Genomic DNA, 15,585 nt, shown 5'->3' on the forward strand with positions numbered 1-15,585 from the left:
CTTCAGGCTCGGTCCTGCATATCAAGTTAATTCACCGGGCCCGGCCAGGCTCTAATGCCCGCGGGCCGGTTCGGGTCGGGCTGAATTTTTTTCGTTTATGCGGTATGGTCACCAATTCAGGGTGTCCCCCGCCTCTGGCCCGGAGTCAGCTGGCATGGGTTCCAGCACCCCCCATGACCTTTATGAGGATGAAGTGTTTCAGAAAATGAGCTGAGATAAAATTAATGACAAATGCCACAAAAAATGTAACAGAGCACAGAAAGCTGTGGAAAGTTACAGAAGCGACCTAGCACAGAAAACTTTGGAAAGTTACGAAAGCAACTCAACTTAAATGAATAATGTACCTTTCTGACGGATACACGGCATACACACGGATCCAATACACCAGTGCCAGCACTGGCACTCATCTTACAGGGAAAAGAGAACCTCTTCTTCCACCTTACACAGTTAGCCAGGACTGCCTCCCTGTTAGAGAAGACAATATAGATGTAAAATTCTGGATCATATATAGGCTGTGTACATTGCTATATTCATTCATTCATTCAACTTCCATACCGCGCAGCCTCGAAAAGGTCGTAGCGGTTGCTGGAGCCTATACCAGCAGACTTAGGGCGGAGGGCAGACTACAATGTAGACTGGTCGGCAGTCAGCCATTGGGCACAGTGAGAGAAAGACATTTGCACTCACAATCATACTACCCCCAGCGGGAATCGGGTCCGTGCCTGCCCCCACCGAAGTCAGGTAAGAGAACCACTACACCATCAAGTGGCTTATTTCTATATAGTAATACCTTGACATATGAGTGCCCCGACATAGGAGCAAGTTGAGATACGAGTAAAATTTTTTACCTTGAGATACGAGACAAATTTTGATATACGAGCATACAGTCTACGCTTATGACAACATCGTCGCAACTCCCTCGTGTAAATGTCTCTACGAGCACTGGGCGGAACGTTGCATTTTTTCAGTGTTTTTTTTCCGTTAGTCGGTGCAGAATAGTGCTTGCTTGCCAATATGAGAGGAGTACACTACTTCCCGTTGGCAAGTGGCCGTTATGCTTGTATCTCAAGGTACCACTGTACTTGGTTTGATTTCAAATTTTAGGTCATATATACACAATGATGACATCCAAATAATGAATTAGGCCAAAAGCAGTGATTTGAAACTCAAACATCAGAACTGCATAGGAGGCATGCTATCACGGTGGATCTGTAATTAATATCTATGCATGATTATAAGAGAAAGATCTACTGTGAAATGCTGTTTCTATTCCAACTACTGTACTGTAGCATTATGTCTCAAGTTTAAATCCCTGCCCAGGTATTTAAGTGTGCCAAAGTCACATTCTATATCTTTCCAGTATTTGGGCTTTATCACACTGTACCACAGTCTAATACCATTAATTTTAGGTTCACCCAAGACTTGAAATTGCCTAAATATATCAATTCCAGTATGAATGTTGGTCCAATGATTGGTGTTCCCCAATTTTGCGAGTCGTGTGATTGCCCACTTTGACGACGTTTGTCGTGTGCATTTTAGAAACATTATCAAAAGTCGTTAAAGGCAAATGTCTTTAGATCCATTAGTTTCAAAACATATGTCAAAAAGCACTGCCAAAGGGGAACTTAAAACCAAACAGGTAAGAAGCAATGGTGATAAATAAAACGGGTGAAAATTAGATGTAAAAGAAAACACAAAACGTTAATGAAAAAGTTCTGTCACAGGTGTCAAAGTGGCGGCCCGGGGGTCAAATCTGGCCCGCCGCATCATTTTGTGCGGCCCGAGACAGTAAATCATGAGTGCCGACTTTCTGTTTTAGGACAAATTAAAATGAAGAGTATAGATGTATATTACATTTCCTGATTTTCCCCCTTTTAAATCAATAATTGTAATTTTTTAATCAATTTTCTTGTGTTTTTAGTTTTAAATCTAAAAATATATAAAAAAGCTAAAAAACATTGTTTTAGAGCTATAAAAAACTGAATATTCAGGCCCTTTAATCCAGTTCATTTAATCCATTTATTGAAAAAAATCTAAATATTATATCTAAAATGGTCCGGCCCACATGAGATCGAGTTGACGTGAAAGCGGCCCGCGAACCAAGTCTGACACCCTTGTAATATTGTTTTGAATTCTTAATTTTTATTAGATGTGTGTTAATGTGTTCGTTTGCTCTCTGCCTCTGTTTCCCAACGTCAGCTTCCTGACGCACGAATAGTTTATTCCTGACACAGGTTTATTCATTTTAATGGCTTATTAAATTATTTTATGATCATTTTCTCCCATTTTTGTGTCTCTTGACACATTTCCCACAAAATTGGGACACTTTGATGATTTTTTAAGGGTTTAGTTAATAGTTTTGAAATGAATTAAAGTATTTACATATAAAGTACGGCTCAACTTACGAAATTTTCAACAAGTACGACTGTAATGCAATTTAGTTTGTTATTATTGATCATTTCTGTTTTGTCATGAAACCGTGACTCTGCATTACATTTTTTATTAATAACATGCCAATATTTGTGATTGTTTGTAGAAGTGAATGCAAGTCTTATTTTTTTCCAACATGTCATTTTGGTGAAGTTGTCTCTAACATTTAAAATTGCTTGCCTTAAATCCTATATTTTGTGTTTTTTTGATATCATAGCATTAATTCCAAAGAAATGAGAGAAATCCATTCTTCACCATTGACTGGAGGTTCACAAGAAAGTGATATGAATTGATGAGAAGCAGAAAACCTGAAGTGAAAGGAAAATGATCTGCATGTGGGGGGAGCAAGACGATACCCAACATGGCTTCTCTCACTTGCTTACTCGCCCACACACCGCACTGAATCCCTTCTGTCAATTTATTCAAAATCATTCATCTAGACTTAGAACTATATATTGTATATTGTTGACGATTTATGTACAGCGCATTGGAGAACTGGGACACACAGTGTGAGTTCAGTCTCAGTCTTATTTTGTGAACCTCTTTATCCTCACTAAGGTCATGGGGGTGTTGGAGCCTATCCCAGCTGACTTTGGGCCAGAGGCGGGGCACACCCTGAATTGGTGGCCAGCCAATTGCAGGGCACAATGAGACAGTCAACCATTCATGCTCACACCTAGGGGCAATTTAGAGTGTCCAATCAGCCTACCATGCATGTTTTTGGAATGTGGGAAGACATCGGAGTACCGGTAGAAAACCCACGCAGGCCCGGAGAGAACATGCAAACTCCACACAGGTAGACAGACCTGGATTCGAACCCAGGTCCCCCACTATGAGGCCGACACGCTAACCACTCATCCGCCGGACCCCTCCTAGTGTGAGTTCAAGTAAAAAAATAAAATAAAATAAAAACATGAGCATGAATGAATGTGTTGTAGAGTTGATAATGGGTTATATTATAATCCAACAACAGTGAAGGTAAATCACACCGAATCATTATATTAAAACGCAAATATATAATTTCATGATGAAAATTGGAAGCTTTGCCTTCATTCAAAATAAAAAGCAGCAGATGCATGACTGCTGATTTTGTCCTAGGGCTGATGAATGTAACAGGATTACAGAGGGAACTCCCAGCCAGCTGGACACTGTGCTTGGGAAATTCAGGCTTGTTAACATGTACTTCAGCTCACAACACTTCTCCGTACACTTGAATCCTATCAGTCTCGGTATACAAATATTTTGTTAAGCTTGTTCTGTCTTTTTGGCAAATGCCAAATCCAGAAATTTGGTCAAAGATTTAAATCGTATATGCGATGTCAAAAATCAAATAAAATTTAGGTCAACACTGTTTAAGGGCAGAATTAAGGGTCCGCTTTCCCAAGCCACACCAGAAGAAACTGTAAACTCATAAAACAACAATTACACAGTTGGGATTTCTCAAACAACTGTGAGGAAACCCTGGTTCAAACAAAGCTACTTTGTTGTTTGTTTTTTCATTTGATTCTTTTTTTTAATCGCATACAATATTAATTCCATATAAATACTTTGAGATTAGAGGTAAGATCGGGCCGGACCCGACCCGGCCCGCGGGTATTAGAGCATGCTGGCTCCGAGGCTCCAATTGTAATGACATTACAGCGCCTTCTCTGTTTTATCCAAATTATTTACAGTCGTACCTCTACTTACGAAATTAATTAGTTCCAGAACTTTTTTCGTAATTTGAAAATTTCATAAGTAGAGGTGTACTTTATATGTAAATTCTCTAATTCGTTCCACAGTCCTCACACAACTATCAACGAAACCCTTTAAAAAAGGTCAAAGTGTTCCAATTTTGTATGAAAGATGTGAGAAGACATAAGAATGAGAGAAAATTTTAAGGAAATGATTTAGTAAAGTCTTAGAATAAATAAAGCATATGAAAATTAATGTACGAGTCGTACAGTGTTTGTAAGGTTTTTTTGGGGTTTGTAAGGGGAATCATAATCATTTATAAGGGCAGTTATCGGCAGAGGTTGACAGGTATGCTCTGCGGCTGTTAATATGGGAGATGTAATACCCGTGTTTATCTGCCAGAGGGCGGCAAGAGCTCGTTCTACCAGGGCCGAAAGCCATCCACTTTGTACTACATTTTACTTTTACCTGTGCCCTACGTGTGTGTGTGTATGAAAATATGTGCCGCATTGCATTTGTACAGTTTTTAATCGCGTAATAAGGGGAATTGCAGTCATTAATTAGGGGAGCATTTAGTCTAGGTGGACAGGGATGTAAGAGAATCTTGAAACATGGATAGTGGTTGTTGTGAGACAGCCAATTGAATTGAATTGAATGCTTTTATTGTCATTATATGAGATAGAATGAATACGATGAAATGAGAGCCCAGTAGAGGGTAGCAATGTTATAAAGTGAGAATCAATGCATCCGCGACCATATTTTCAAAATAAAATAACGGAAAAGGAAATGCATTTACTTTTGGGGGGATTTCGTAACTTTTTCGTATCTCGAGTCACTAATTTCCATATAAAAAATTTGTAACCTGAAAATTTCGTACCCAGAGGCATTCCTAAGTAGAGGTATGACTATTTTCTAAGTATTATTTAGTTTAGTATCCATGCATCATTTTAGTATATATTTTTATGTACATATTTTTTTTCCTTTTTAAGTCAGCGAAAGAGACCACATACATCGTTTTAGTATACTGTTTTTTTCAGTGAGAGAGAAGCCCTGCCTGACCCGAACCCGAAGTAATGATTGACATTTTAGGCCCGACCCTACCTGAATTTTGGCTCAAGTTGGGGTCCGGGCTCAGGCTAAAGATCTCACCTCTTTTTGCAATTATTGTATTAGTGTAATTACAGCTGGGTAACAAATGCTAAAAAAAGTACCTCTTGTGCATCCCAGAGATGGATTCACTAGATGTCTGTATTCTAGCTGTAGCATTTCAATTTTTTTTCAAGGTGATGTTTTTGTTGTTGTTGTGGATTTCTAATTGTGCTTTTGGCCATAAGTATGAAAAAAACAACTAAAATGTGTCTTCCACTTCAGTTTTCACAAACCATGTTTGTAACATGCCAATTACACATTCCCTTTTATTATGCGTTCTTGTGATGTGTAGTGTTATCTTGCCATTTATGCAGAATTCCATTACAATGGGCACACAAGAAAAAAGAAATATGATACCAGATTTCCTAAATGCATTGTAGCCTAAACAAAACAAGATTGAACTTTTGGCTTGCTTGGCTCTCAACGTTGACAAAATGAAAAATAGCTAATTAGAATTTTAAAAAAATGCTGAAATAAATTTGGTCATCATTTCTTCATGGATAATTTGTTGCATTATTAATGAATAGCTGCTGACATCAAGTGAGTCATCAAAATCCCCAGATTCTCTGAGTCATTTCTGCCACTATGTGGTTTTAGCAAAACCAATACATCAAGGTTTCTTCAGCTTGGCTTTTTGTGTAGATGTATTTCTCTTGTAATGGGTAATTGTGCCAGAGAGTAGGATAAAAGTTGCCAACCGGAACAATAGACTGAGTATACTAGGAAGATATTAAACCCACCCCTCTTTGCAATCGCTGGTAACGCCCTTGCTGTGGTGCAAGGATGACATTTTTCACTTCAGAGCTCATTGAACTTTATAGTGTCCAAAAGTGAATAGCCTAAATTTATATTTGATGTGTTCAAATTTGTAGCTCTCCAAATACGGAGCAATTTTGATGGGCTGTCTTATTTATTTTTGCAAGTCTTGTCACTTTTTTTTTACTGTCATTTTAAAGGAGGTACGGTGGGTCATTGGGATTAAACCTGACACTTTTCTTAAAAATTCACAGCATTAGAATAATACAAAGGAGTGGTCGAAATGTTGGATTTTAAAACTCACGTCTCGGTCTTGACATATCTGGGTTAATGTTATTTAGGGACATGAAATTATCTCGTTTTTTTTGTTTTTGTTTTTACATGGGTTAATACTCCACAGGCAATGCAATCACACATTTAGTAAAAAAATGAATGAATATTTCTTGGATTCATTAATCATATGTGTAAATATCTGATTGCTATTCTATGTGGGTAATTTATTTTATCTATTTATTTTTACATGGCGGCCCGGCGGCTTGAGTGGTTAGTACGCCGGCCTCACAGCTCTGGGATCCTGGGTTTAAATCCAGGTTGGCCCACCTGTCTGGAGTTTGCATATTCTCCACGGCCTTGCGTGGGTTTTCTCCGGGTTCTCCGGCATTCCAAAGACATGCATGGTAGGCTGATTGGACACTCTAAATTGCCCCTAGGTATGGGTGAGTGTGAATGGTTGTCCATCTGCTTATGCCCTGCCTCTGGCCCTAAGTCAGCTGAGATAGGCTCCAGCACCCCCCGCGACCCTAGTGAGGATAAAGCTGTTCAGAAAATGAATGAATATTTATTTTTACGACTTTTTGTTCTTCCTGTTTGGAACCCAGAAGTGCGTGGACATCTTCCAACCCTGCTGAGAAATCCATCATATGCTGATTTCTCCACCACCAAGACCACCAGTACCAAAACAGACACATGCTGCATTTTATTATGATCTGGTACTGGTCTTAACAACTGGTACTGGTCTTAATAACTGGTACAGAAATCAGCATATGGTGGACTTATTTGGCAGGGAAGCAGGCATCGTTCCTTTTAGTCTGGCAAACGAGTTAGAATGGTTAGCATGAGTAAAGCGTTGTCGGAGTAAATCAAATTTCTATTCAGTTCTTTGAAGCAGAGCTACACCAAACATCTCACCTAGAAGACTCCTCGGAGAATCCGCCGTCCAAGAGTCTGACTTTGCAGAAGAGCACCCCATTGACAAATGGAACCGACGAGAGCTCGTCCAGCTCAAAATCCACTTGGAATTTGAATTTCTTCTTTTTCATCATCATTAAATCCATGCACGGTGTCGGCAATTTTGTGGTGGATGTTCAATGTCGTTTCCCGTCCATTGTGCCGCGGTATACCAACACAATCACTGATGTGATGTGTTGTGGGAGGATGGGGAAGCTGCTCGGCACTCACAAACGTTGTCACGGCTAATTTGTTGCACCAAAGCAGTTCCCATTTGGTTTTTCAAAATAAAACATTTCAAATGGTTTGTTTTTGTGTTCAGAAGTTTAACACGCTTTAAAAATAGAACACATTTCAGATGTCAGAAATGTCAGTCAAGATCGACATTGCGTGATACTGTAAATGTCATCCTGTATCCACCATGGCCACCAAAATGGAAAAATGACTCAAAAAATGCTCAAAGTCCCTGTCTCACTTATACTGTATAAAAAGGGATTGTTTTTGCTTAAGTGCATCTTGGCAGAAATGTATATTTTATACATGTCTGCCAAGATGCACTTAGACAAAAACAATTCCTGTATAAATTGTTCTGGACACGTGTACCCTGTACAGGCCAATTGTATTTTTAGCAATAATACAAACAAACACAAATTCACAGTCCCCCACTATGTTTATATTGGCGTGATTTTTTTTTAAAGGATATGCAGCTTGATGCCCCCTTAAACCAAATGAAACAAGGTAACTCTGCTGCTCTCTTGTGGTTGATGATGGTAAGAGCTTCGCCCAAAAAGTAAAAACAGCTGTCAGTGCAACAGTAGTGTGACATTTGGCGCCACACTTCGGTAGGAGTTAAGTACTCCTATCACAAATTACAATCCGCTCCCACAGCCTAAACAGAACCACCCAATTGCTGCATTTGGGTACTAGTGTAGTCCTATATATAAACAGGACCAGCTGTCAAATTCCTTCCAATATGACTCACAAATGTAAAACGATGCACACTGTCCCGGTTCAGGAACAAGGTCTATATAGATAGATATACCGTACTGCATTCCCCCTTCTTGCTACTGTCACAATGAAATTTCCCGAATACAAGATGAATAAAGTTATCCAATCCAATCCAAAACCTCTAATTGAACGGCACTACGGGGGAAAGTCTGAAAAATAGAGCGGCATGCCGGTGAAATGGAGGTTTTTCTCAACCTGAGAAGGTGGTCAGTTGGCAAGTGCCTTCTTGCCTGGGATTCATACTGTTGTCACATTAGCGATGCAACCAAGAAGCAATTGAAGAAGCTCCATATTGATGTGGCCGTGATTCCAGGAGGCTGCACCAAATTTATACAGGCCCCCTAGGTCTACTGGAACGCCCCATTCAAGGCCAAAGTCCGACAGTTCTACGTGAACTGGATGTTGCACGGCGAGAAGAGCTACACCAAATTCGGCAACACCAACAATGGAAGTATATTTGAAATGGATCGTCAATGCTTGGGATCATCTGCCTCAGGATCCAGTGACGGTCGGTGCATTTTCTCGTAGCGCCTTCAACGTATCAATCCAACCCTCAAAAACTATTTTATGGCTATAAAACCTCTACTGCAGCTAGAGCTGCGACACATAAAAAATAATCAATAAATCAATGCACAAAAATGGGGTAAAATCCACTTGCTAGCAGCATTTCATGATTAAATACAAATACTGGAGCTTTTGAGACATTACAACCAGGCCAGGGGGGTGATTTCCTCGGGAAAAGACAGCGATGGACGTCAATGGCGAAACGGCAAAAATTAAACTGGGGTAAAATCCACATCCTAGCAGCATTTAGTGATTAAATACAAACACTGGATCTTAAATACAAACACTGGAGCTTTTCAGATATCAGAACCGGGCCCACAATTGAAATATTATTTAGGAATATAGCCATATTATACTCACCAAAAATTCTTTTTAACTGTACACAATATCCATCCTCCTTTCTTTATTCCTTTTTTTCTATCACCATCGAAGCTAATGATGAAAGTCGAGCCTGTCCTGTCATATTTCCGGCATTGTGGGTGGAGTTTGCGATCTCTGGCTGATCTCACTATGGCTTTGGCCCGCCTACTAGCCAATCATAGTTGGTGAAAGCAATGACGTATCCCAGCCAGCAAAATGCTAACGCCTATTAAAAATCATTGTGGGGTTGCCAACTCGAAATCTGATTGGTTAAAAGCAACAGTCTTGTTTAATGCAGCAGACGCCGCAGAACTGATAGTGAAGGCTTTGAGGCAGATCTGATCTGGCATAATAATGGCTGAAATGTGATTGGTTAAATGCTTCAATATGAAAACACACATCTGGAAGCAGTGCAACCAGGGGGAAAAGCAATGAAAGGAAGCTAACAGACCATTTGGAATAATAAGTATTGATGGACAAAATATAATATGATTCAGATATTTCTTAGGCCAGCAGAGAAGGCCTTGAAGGCCAACCACTGTCAGGATCTAATCATCAAGTCGTTCAAGGGATGCGGACTGACCAACGCTCTCGACGGCTCGAAGGATTGCCAGATCCATTGTTTCAGGTCAGATGGCCCGATTCAGACTGGTTTGCAACTTCTCCAGCAAGCGCGAGCCAATGCTGGCGACGATGAACGTGAACTCACTCAGACACTCGACACTGATGCGGAAGTTGATGTGAATGACGAGGACAGCTACAACAGCGACGTGTCACTTGATTTTCACCAGTGAATTTGTAATTACTTACCAGTAATCGCCTTGTATTTGTGCCTTTTGTTAAATAAATATGTATATGTTACCTGGTTTCTCCTTTCATCCATAAAATTTACCGCATCTTCTCAAAATTCTGACCACCTAGTCGAAAAATAGAGCGGCACCCTCTAATTGAACGGCACTACGGGGGAAAGTTTGAAAAATAGAATGTTATGCCGTTGAAATAGGTTATATATATAGGGCAGTGTTTATATGTTGTCTATTCAGTATTATTTGGACTTTTAAAATCCTCTCTCTGTATATAACTGTATTTTCTTTATATATATATATATATATATATATATATATATATATATATATATATATATATATATATATATATATATATATATATATATATATATATATATATATATATATATATATATATATATATATATATATATATATATATATATATAAGAAAATAGTTATATACAGAGAGAGGGTTTTAAAAGTCCAAATAATACTGAATAGACAACATACAAACAACCCCACGGTTATTCGCCTATTGGTTTTGTAATCCATTAACCGCAATAAACGAGGTTTTACTGTATATATCCAAATGGGACCCACCCTGCAGGCGCGGGTTTTTTTCGTCGAAGGGTGTGTCTCTCTGTTTCAAGTCATAAAAAGAAGGCGTCGTTTGGGCGTTTATGCTCAGGATTACCCAAGCACGCACGCTCGCTCCTTCGTGTAAATAAATTCGATTACCTCCTTCATGCAAGCGTCTCTCCAATCAATATTTGTTGTCTTTTCCACGGGGCGCTACATTGCGGAAGTTCCGGAGCCCAAACCAGAAGCGGCGACCACAGCAGGCGGGGTTTGTCTTCACATCTGGAGCGTTTTCCTTTCGTAGAGCAAAACATGTATGAAATAGTTCGAAAAATGTTTTTTACGGACTGCCAATGCGCAGTGGACGCCTCCAAAACTTACGAGGAGTTGTTCGCCAAACTCGACACCAACAAGGATGGAAAAGTGGATGTGTCCGAACTGAAGGCAGGCCTGGCTGCAATGGGGATACGGACCAGGAAAGGAGCAGCTAAGGTAACTTGTCGTAATATACACCCGTATACTTCCACTGTTTATCTACTACTACAAGGGTGGCCAAGTCCGGTCCCCGAGAGCTCCCATCCAGTCTGTTTTCCATATCTCCCTCCTCTACCACACCTGAATCAAATGATCATCAACTCATCAGCAAGCTGTTCAGAAGCTTGATACCGATCCAGATGATTTGATTCAAGTGTGTTGGTGGAGGGAGACATGAAAAACAGACTGGATAGGCTCTCGAGGATCGTACTACTACTACTACTCCTACTACTAATATTATTACTACTCCCACTACTACTAATATTATTACTACTCCCACTACTACTAATATTATTACTACTCCCACTACTACTAATATTATTACTACTCCCACTACTACTAATATTATTACTACTCCCACTACTACTAATATTATTACTCTTCCCACTACTACTAATACTATTACTCCTCCCACTACTACTAATATTACTACTACTCCCACTACTACGAATATTACTACTACTCCTCCCACTACTACGAATATTACTACTACTCCTCCCACTATTACGAATATTACTACTACTACTCCCACTACTACAAATATTACTACTACTCCTCCCACTAGTACGAATATTACTACTACTCCTTCCACTACTATGAATATTACTACTACTCCTCCCACTACTACGGATATTACTACTACTACTCCCACTACTACGAATATTACTACTACTCCTCCCACTACTATGAATATTACTACTACTACGAATAATGCTCCTCCTCCTCCCACTACTACGAATATTACTACTCCTCCCACTACTACTAATTACTACTACTCCTCCCACTACTACTAATATTACTACTACTCCCCCCATTACTACTACTCCTCCCACTACTACTATTACTACTACTCCTCCCACTACTACTATTACTACTACTCCTCCCACTACTACTATTACTACTACTCCTCCCACTACTACTATTACTACTACTCCTCCCACTACTACTATTACTACTACTCCTCCCACTACTACAAATATTACTACTACTCCTCCCAGTACTACTACAAATATTACTACTCCTCCTCCCAGTACTACTAATATTACTACTCCTCCTCCCACTACTACTAATATCACTACTGTTAGACGATAAGTTTTGGCATCTGACTCCAACGGCCAAAACTATGTCTTATCTTGTCTAACAATGGAGCATATTCATCATCGGAGGAGACAGACCAGGGTTCAACGGGTTAATCCACAGATGATTTATTCCTGACAAATTTATCTATACAGACCTCCGGGCCCCCCCCACAACCCCAAAACATAAGCCACCTGAATGTCTCTGTGCCCAGTGGAGGAAGAGAGACAACACCCAAACCCGAGTTTGCCCAGTTATAATAATACAAATAGGAATATGCATTAGCTGATTAACAATAAGGTGATGACTGGTCCACGACTGTCTTGAAAGGTGCCATCCTCCTTGGGATTTTTCCACTGTCCGTCATCTACGTATCCCCGCTCGCCTTGTGTGTCCACTCCGCTCGCCTCCTTATCAGTTGGCCTTGATTGAAGCTGTCTGTAATCAACCTGAAAAGAATGTCTCATACTGAAAGCCTTTATTCAACATTCTGTTTGTGTGGTCATCAACCTGGAATTAAGTGTTTAATCATACAGTAGTAATATATAGAAATAAAGCCTTGTGTTTTATTGTAATGATTCAGCTATAATAAAATATATGATTAAAATATGTCAGTGTCATTAGATTATATGGTTAAAATATGTCATAGTCTTCACTCCTCCTCCTCCCACTACTACTAACATCACTACTACTCCTCCCACTACTACTAACATCACTACTACTAATATCACTACTACTCCTCCTCCCACTACTACTAATATCACTACTACTCCTCCCACTACTACTAATATCACTACTACTCCCACTACTACTAATATCACTACTACTACTCCTCCTCCTACTAATATCACTATTACTACTACTACTACCACCACTAATATTACTACTACTAATATTACTACTACTACTACCACCACTAATATTACTACTACTAATATTACTACTACTACTACCACTACTACTAAAAAATGCAGTTTTATTTATTTTTACTTTTAAATTCTGAGTATGGCTCTCAAGGAATAACAGTCGTACCTCTACTTGCGAAATTAATTGGTTCCAACTTTTTTCGTAACTTGAAAATTTCGTAAGTAGAGGTGTACTTTATATGTAAATTCTTTAATTCGTTCCACAATCCTCACACAACTACCAACTAAACGCTTAAAAATTGGTCAAAGTCCCAATTGTGTATGAAAGATGTGAGGAAACACAAAAATGAGAGAAAATTATAAGGAAATGATTTATTAATGTCTTAAAATAAATAAAGCATATGAAAATGTGCCCTGTGCCGCTGAAATACCTCCCCCTGCGGCCGTTATAGATGTAATACACGTGTTTGTCCGCCAGATGGCAGCAGGAGCCCATTCTTCCAGGGCCGAAAGCCGTTCACTTTGTAGTACATTTTAGACTTTTACTTTGTGCCCTGTGTGTGTGTGTGTGTGTGAAAATATGTGCCACGTTGCATTTGTAGTTTTTAATCGCTTAATAAGGGGAATTCAAAATAAAATAACGGATAAGGAAATGCATTTACTTTTTGGGGCATTTCGTAACTTGGATCTTTTTCGTATCTTGAGTTACTCATTTGCATATTAAAAAAAAAACGTTACATGAAACTTTCATACCTAGAGGCATTCGTAAGTAGAGGACTACTTGAAAATATGAATTGTTCATGGCTCTCTTCGTCAAAAAGGTTCCCGACCTTAGTAGAGTAGAGTAATATGCTGTTCTTGTAATTTTGTTTTCATGTGCATTCTTAAAAAAAAATCTTTTGTTCGGAAGCACAAACAAACTTTTCTTACTCTATAGAGGGGCCTTGTGTTTCTTTTCTGATACTTCCTGGATGACACATTTCTTTTTTATCACAAGATTCCTTTGAGATTCAATTTATCCAGAGACCTTGGAGTCTTTGTTCCCAGTTTTCATTACTATGTTAGTTGATTTCATGTTTTGCAGATGAAGGAAAGCTGAGGAAATATCAATGACTAAAACCACACTGAGCAAACAGAAAATAGAGAAATGTGCATTTCACTACTTTCTCCTGATCATTTTCTATCATTTATCATTCAGTGTCACAGTCAAGTGAACTGGGGGCACTGGTTGCAGGTCACATGCCCAAACTATTCATTCTTTTCCACATATGGACAATTGGGAGTCATCATTACCCCAAAAATATTTTTGAAACATTAAGACATTCAAGGGAATGTGAATTTGAGCCAAGATTAAAAGTTTTGACTTTAGCAGGATCCCGTAGTTCTAACCACATGTTCAACCATGATTTTCTGACTGGAAAATATTATAACTCCTATCCCCTTAACCCCATTTCTAAACAATACATGAGACCCACAGTGAACCACCCATCCAAGGGTAGCAGTATGAACATGGCGCAAAGTAGTTCAATATGTGATCAGAAAAGTTAGTCTTGAAGCTCCTATGTGTTTCCATGGGGGCAAGTTTAATATCTAAGATTCGTTACCTACATCCCCTTTTGTCTCTCATTTTCTGAACCACTTTATCCTCACTAGGGTCGTGGGGGGTGCTGGAGCCTATCCCAGCTGACTCCAGGCCAGAGACAGGGGACACCCTGAATCGGTGGCCAGCCAATCACAGGGCACAAGGAGACGGACAACCATGCATACTACACCCATACCTCGGGGCAATATAGAGTGTCCAATCAGCCTACCATGCATGTTTTTGGAATGTGGGAGGAAACCGGAGTACTCGGAGGAAACCCACGGAGGCCCGGGGAAAACATGCAAACTCCATACAGGTGGACGTGACCTGGTTTTGAACCCAGGACCCCAGAGCTGTGAGGCCGATGCGCTAACCACTCGTTCCACCGTGCCGCCCACCCCCTTTTGTATTGAATGGAATTGTAACTTTAGCAATACCATTGCCCAAATCTTTAGACCTGAACCTGAAGTGACTGTGTGTACTTCAGATGTAGAAATCTCCTGCTTTTTCAAATGCAGTCTATAAGGGACCGGCAGCTTTCTGCTTCACCCTTTGATACAACTCTTGCAAGGGATCTGATTAAATTACGTAGGTGTGGCAAATGAATTGGCTGGTGATCACCAATGTCTTAGTGGTGCTAAAAGTCACAATTATGTCATTGATATAATAGCATCATAAAAAAAGCTTAAAAGAATGCTCACATTCGCAGATTTGGAGGACATACTATAAGGAGTGAAAGCATTGTAAAAGTACTACTACATCAAAGCCAATTCTCTGATGTTTGTAAGAGCAAATTTACACATTGCACACTTATAATTGTGTAGATTTTCCCTTCGACTTGAGCTAAAGTTTAGAACAAAAACAAAACAAAACATTTTTTTCTGAATTTTGAAACAGCCATTAGGAAGTACAGTAGTAGTATACATGCAACTTGGTGAGGCTGAATCTGGAATGGAACGTAATTTCATTTTTTCTAAAGCTTTTAATT

General features: G+C 39.4%; 2 protein-coding genes across 7 annotated transcripts in view; one reads left to right on the plus strand and one right to left on the minus strand.

The window, feature by feature from the left end:
- fam102bb (family with sequence similarity 102 member Bb) overlaps positions 1 to 11,160 on the minus strand; it is a 26,495-nt gene extending 15,335 nt beyond the window's left edge. For 2 of the 5 annotated variants that reach the window (XM_077606925.1, XM_077606923.1), the window contains exons 1-2: positions 7,198 to 7,489; positions 345 to 465 (exon numbers count right to left, since the gene is read on the minus strand). In XM_077606925.1, the coding sequence (XP_077463051.1) occupies positions 345 to 465; positions 7,198 to 7,343 (267 nt within the window). In that variant the 5' untranslated portion in view covers positions 7,344 to 7,489. Of the gene's footprint in view, positions 1 to 344; positions 466 to 7,197; positions 7,490 to 10,697; positions 10,844 to 10,919 lie in introns of those variants that run through there. The other 3 variants (XM_077606926.1, XM_077606927.1, XM_077606924.1) reach the window with 3 other exon arrangements.
- The window catches only part of LOC144078664 (mitochondrial adenyl nucleotide antiporter SLC25A24-like), a 17,782-nt gene continuing 12,793 nt past the window's right edge, over positions 10,597 to 15,585 (plus strand). For both annotated transcript variants that reach the window (XR_013301283.1, XM_077606922.1), the window contains exon 1: positions 10,597 to 11,030. Coding sequence is in view for 1 of the 2 variants with exons in the window: in XM_077606922.1 (XP_077463048.1) it covers positions 10,851 to 11,030 (180 nt within the window). In the remaining variant the exon portion in view is untranslated. The remainder of the gene's footprint in view (positions 11,031 to 15,585) is intronic.

Source organism: Stigmatopora argus, chromosome 8 (genome assembly GCF_051989625.1).
Source record: "Stigmatopora argus isolate UIUO_Sarg chromosome 8, RoL_Sarg_1.0, whole genome shotgun sequence".
NCBI lineage: Eukaryota > Metazoa > Chordata > Actinopteri > Syngnathiformes > Syngnathidae > Stigmatopora > Stigmatopora argus.